This window comes from Etheostoma spectabile, chromosome 17, assembly GCF_008692095.1.
Source record: "Etheostoma spectabile isolate EspeVRDwgs_2016 chromosome 17, UIUC_Espe_1.0, whole genome shotgun sequence".
NCBI classification, from domain to species: domain Eukaryota; kingdom Metazoa; phylum Chordata; class Actinopteri; order Perciformes; family Percidae; genus Etheostoma; species Etheostoma spectabile.
Genome location: NC_045749.1, coordinates 3,551,209 through 3,557,042, shown reverse-complemented (window position 1 = coordinate 3,557,042; position 5,834 = coordinate 3,551,209). Strand labels below are relative to the sequence as shown.

Sequence of the window (5,834 nt, the reverse complement as noted above, 5' to 3'; positions counted from 1 at the left end):
TGACTTGGAGAAGATCTGCAAACAGGAGTGGGACAAAATCCCTCCTGAGATGTGTGTAAACCTGGTGGTCAAGAAACATCTGACCTCTGGGATTGCTATCAAGGGTTTTGCCACCAAGTACTAAGTCATGTTTTGCAGAGGTGTCAAATACATATTTCCCTCATTAAAATGCAAATCCATATATAACATTTTCTACATGTGTTTTTTTTTCTGGATTTTCTTGCTGTTCTGTCTCTCGCTGTTCAAATAAATCTACCATTAAAATTATAGAGTAATCATTTCTTTGTCACTGGGCAAATGTTCAAACTCAGCAGGAGGCCAAATACTTTTTCCCCTTACTGTACACATCTGTAAAGTCATCCATGATTTGGAGATGCAGGGTAGGCCTGGTTTTTAGACTGTTCCAGTCGTCCCCCATCCGAACCCATACCTCTTCACTGATGAATATAAATCACTCTTGAAGAGGACAAAAAAAAAAGAATGCAGCAAGGAATGCTAACAATGCGGAGTTGCCTATTTCAGGGTAGCTGAAGAGATCAAATACTAACACTTATTTCTAGATGTGCTTTAAGCAGAAAGTAACGCGCACAATTTCAAAGATTCAGTTGTAAGATGCTTCTTCAGGTGTGCATGTATGAATAGGCATTATAATGATATATTATGCGGTTCAGAATAGCAGAAGATAAAAATCACGATTCTTTTCCCCTGCTAATATTATTTACGCCATGGTAGCCGTGCCTTTTTAATGTCTTTTACTTTTGCTGGGCCATTGTGGGAAATGTTGCAAATCAGTGAGCAAGTCCTCTTTATGGCAGTATTGTATCTTTACGATTGTGCATCATTGTGATGAAACACTTTGTGTTTGTTTTGTTTGATGTAAATCCCTGGATTAGCCAAGACAAGAGATTCCTAATTGATTCTTTGTTTCATCCATAAAATTTAATTAATAAAGCTAAGTCTAAGTATGAAATATTATATATAAGGGTTTTTTCCTAGAAAATGTACTTAGCACAGTATATCTATATTGTGAAAATAAAAACTACATATACTGGAATAGAGGCCAGGCCACGTGTCATGAAGCTGTCTCCTGTTTCTGAGCAATGTCCCACCAGTCTCTGAAGAGATCAGTACTTTCTCTACAGGGAACATGTATTTAACAACATGCATGCATGCATGCATACATACATACATACATACATACATACATACATACATACATACATACATACATACATACATACATACATACATACATACATACATACATACATACGTATGTACACTAAGAAACTAAATGTAAACTAGTAATTTTAGTTATAGTTAAGTGTAATTTAAAGAAAACATAACTATTTACAGTCCCTCTGCAATTTTAGGACCTGTGCTGCCATAGCAAGCCCAGCAATTTCTTTCTATATTCACTTTTTGATCTAAGACACCAAGGCAAATTCCTTGCAAGTGAAAACTTAGTTGGTAATAATTCTGATTCTGAAAACATAACCAAGCAGGTTGAAATATCAAGACCCCCCCCCCACACACATTTACACATACACGCACGCACACGCTAACATGCACGCACGCACACACTAACATGCACGCAGACACTAACATGCACGCACGCAGGAAGACTTACCGGCAAGTACACCGAGAATCCATGCCAGAAAGATCTGGACCTTAGAGAGGTTCATTTCTCCGCCAAACCCAGCCCTGAAGTCTACAGCATCCGTTTTTAATGTGCCGTTAACCAGTTAGCAGGTCGCAAGCTAACCTCAAGCTAACTGACTACACACAGAAGCAGACATATGCACTGAAGCTGTAGCACTCACTTTGGAGTTAAAGTGACTACTGGGAAGGTGGATCGCCCAGTAAGTGAACTCTGAGCTCTGGTTTCTCCACTCCACCTCCCCCACCCAACAACACCCCAACCTCTCAGCACACTTCAAGGCACAGGAGACAGGTGTGTGTGTGTGTGTGTGTGTGTGTGTGTGTGTGTGTGTGTGTGTGTGTGTGTGTGTGTGTGTGTGTGTGTGTGTGTGTGTGTGTGTGTGTGTGTGTGTGTGTGTGTGTGTGTTGAATATACACAAATCAACACTGTCATCAATTTTCACACATGTGGAAGTTTTTCTTATGATAATGACACCAGTATAGCATCTTATATCAGTGACATAGAGAAGCAGAGGGCATGACGACAGACAGCGCAGGGGTACGAGGAAAGACAGACAGTTTAGGGGACAGGCTAGAGACAGGGAGGCAGACAGGAGGACAGCTGAGAGCCGTCACTGATGGAATGAGAAGCATGTCCACACATGCTACTTCCAGAAAATACACACAGACATACTGTACCCACCATCCTGACAGCATGCATGCATGCCATGACAGGAAACTCACTGTGTATGTGTGTGTGTCAGACTGAACAACTGACCAGTTACACATCTCACAAAGACATCAAAGGTTTGAAGTTTCACTGTGTCTCAAGCTGCCATTTTATGCCATGTGTTTTGAACATCAAAGCATGTAAACCTATTCTAGGAGACCCCACTAGTACAAATGATAGTGAAAAGGAGTAAATAGGGGCTCTTTAAAAGTAAACTCTAGAGATCAATAGGCCTACTGGATTTGTTTTTGGTCCAATCAGAGATCCTAAATTCAGCAAGCTAAATAAGTTACATTTTCTTTAAAATCAATCAAAATAAGCATTTGTTTTTAATTTGATAACATCCGTATTTAATTTTTTTAAATTTTGGCAATAACAAAACTAGAAACTACACATGGTAAGTGGCTCAAGCATTTCAAGTGGGAGCACTATACTCTTAAATTCTAGCTGTACTTGCCTCTTTGGGCAGATGGACAATATTTGGATGGACCGATATTCTTCAAATTTTAACATTTTTGTGTAAAACAATCTGAGGATTTAGATGTTCCCCTGGGATAAAGTTGTAGTGATGTGCCAAAGAAGAATGCAATTAACAGTGGAAACAGACACTCTTTGTAAATTCCTTAACACAAGATACAAACAGAGTTTACTTGAAGGTAAAAGGTGTGCAAACAACAACCAATCACGACACTGTAATGTGTACCACGCCATGCTGCCGTCCTCATGTTGTATTGCTAAATACAACAGTATAACTTCTCCTTCCTAGTGCTTTGACTTCACGACAATAGTGTTCACGATCAACTCTTTGTGGGAAACGTTGTCTATATTTATTTTACTTGGCATTAAACTGAACATACTGTGGTTCTGACTTAGGAATCTGGTCCCTCTGCTGGTCATACAAAAAGCACATTTTATGCCAATGTCTAGCTCATATTTTCCTTGTTAGCTGTCCAGACAATTGCAGCTCTTACCAATGTGTCACTTGTTGTTTATTAGGGTTCGCTTAGGACCCTTAGGGTCATTTTATGATGTGGTTAGTTTGTAGTAAGTCTCTAAGTTGGAACAAATATTTGACCATACAAAACTTCAAAGATTTAACTGCTGTCAACACTAGATGGCAGTACAAGACTAAGGAACCATGGCACATGGCTCGATGACATTATGGTCTACACTGGGATGTCTGTGTAAATATAATTGTGTGTGTGCGCTCGGTTTGCCTGTTTTTCTGTCTGTCTGGCACTCTAAGGTATGCTTCTCCATTCTGCCAGTCTGTACATGACACCAATTGGTTTCTCGTTCTCTCTCTTTCTCACTGTTCTAATCGTACTCTCTATTTCTGTTCAGGACACACACACACACACACACACACACACACACACACACACACACACACTGCATTTTCACTCCACATAGAGGGAACAAAGGATTTTTCCTCTTGAAGATCAAGACTGGATTTGAAGGTGATATGAAAGAGCACTTTGAGATGAGTAATGTAAGCCACCTGTCAGCATCTTATAGACACCTCCATATCTCAAAATGTAATGGCATGCAGAGAATTCATCACTTCCAATCCCATTATGGCCGAAAAACATTCCCCAAAGTTCATGTGTATATCTACAAGATATTGAAGATAATCTAGTGCACCGAGGTCCTGTCACTCACACTCTTGCATTCCCTAATACCCTTTAAAAATCTCAATATCTTATATTGGTGTAGTCAGTTTCTTTAAGTGTCACTTCTTTGATTTTGACATCTCATTTTAGAAAGAAACTTAATTTCCTTGTTGATGAAAAGGTTATTGAGTTGAAGAAGAGAGTGCTCTGCAGAAGAACAAACAACAAACCAGTAACTACATTTCATGCAGTCTGAAATTGTGTTTTTGATTTACTGCAGGGACAGTTCAGAGGTTAGATTTAGATTTGTTTGTTCTAAACTACTAATCCTACTTGCAAATGAACAACCACAATTTAATATATGCCTTGATGCTTATTGAAACGTATTAAATTAGAGAATCAGAAACAGATGTGATACTTAAATTGTCAAAGACAAGGTTTTAAGTTTAAGTTTTAAGTTTTTTGTATAACCAGGGATACATTTACTTTTGCTGTGAGAGCAAGTTGTCAGGCAGAATGTAGTCTGGGTCAGAGCAAAGCTATATATGAGGATGACATGCACATCAAAAAGCAGATTAAAGATACTCATTTGAAATGTATTCAGATGGGCACCACATATAGACAAGGTCTGTGTAATCGAGATTTATAAAAAAAAAAAAAAAAAGTGAATCAGGGCCACAAGGGTTAAAACATACGTGTTTAAAGACAACAGCCAGGATGAAGGCAGCTCATCACATAGTAAAAATATGGCAATATAAACCTAGTCTTAACCGACATTATTCTCTATGAATACAGCTAACTGTCAAAGAAAAGGGTGTAAATGAAGGTTTTTGTTTGGGATGCACACACTTCTTATTTGATATAGAGTCAAACGTATTTTAACAAAAAATGTAATGTTTCTTATCTGACTGTCAGACAACAACTGAAATGTGAGTTGTTCTTAGTTGTTATCCTGGTTTTGGTTGTTACAATGTTTTTGCTATGGTTCTGTTTTATAGTTCACTGTTCTTTGGAACTGTAGTTACACAACTGGGGTCAGTCTAAGGACTGGAGTCCAAGCACTAATCTAAAACGTGCTAGATTATTTGTTAATTTATTGTTTGGGGGAATGTATCTCTGTTAATATAGTTTTCTCAAGAAGAGTTGTTGATGTTCCCACAGTTGTTGAATGGTCCCAGATTGGGTGTAATATTTCACCCGTCCACGATGCCTGGAGATAAACTCCGAATGCTTTCAGATTAAAAGGACCAGGGCCTCCAGCTGGCTGAAAGATGTCCGGTGAAGCGCTCACATTCCAGTGGTTGGAGTCTGAAAAGACCAAACAGAAATATTTAATACATGTTTAATGAAAAGTTCACAGTTTGAGGCACTTGATAATTCAAAGGGATGTATGTTGGCCTTATAAGTCATAGTGATTGTCACATGAATATGGAAAGTTAATAACAAAGTAAGGGAGAAAGACGAGCACAGACATATTGTTGTGCCTAAACCAGAACAAGCCTTCACGGTGAGCGTAACCAGAGATTCAGAATTAAATCCATTTCAAGGCGTTTTTTGTTTTTTAAAAGGCCTTTGTTGTGAGACACCATCAGGAGAATTGAATTACTAGGCATGAAAAATCAATTTTATCCCTTAATGGTGTTTGTAAATGCAGCTTTGTGTGATATCTAATGCTACCCTAAGATGATAGTTATTTGTAAAGACAGGAAACTATGTGGATGTAGGGTTGGGCAGTATATCAATGTTGTATCTATATTGCGATATGAGACTAGAGATCGTCTTAGGTTTTGGATATATCGTAATATGTGTTGTTTTTACCTGCTTTTACAGTAAAGTGATGTCATTTTCTG

At 38.4% G+C, this 5,834-nt stretch overlaps 1 protein-coding gene across 1 annotated transcript in view; it reads right to left on the bottom strand.

The window, feature by feature from the left end:
- The window catches only part of chrna1 (cholinergic receptor, nicotinic, alpha 1 (muscle)), a 16,117-nt gene extending 14,230 nt beyond the window's left edge, over positions 1 to 1,887 (bottom strand). The window contains exon 1 of the mRNA XM_032541733.1: positions 1,631 to 1,887. Within this exon, the coding sequence (XP_032397624.1) occupies positions 1,631 to 1,685 (55 nt within the window). The 5' untranslated portion in view covers positions 1,686 to 1,887. The remainder of the gene's footprint in view (positions 1 to 1,630) is intronic.
- Between the last annotated feature and the right edge of the window lie 3,947 nt (positions 1,888 to 5,834).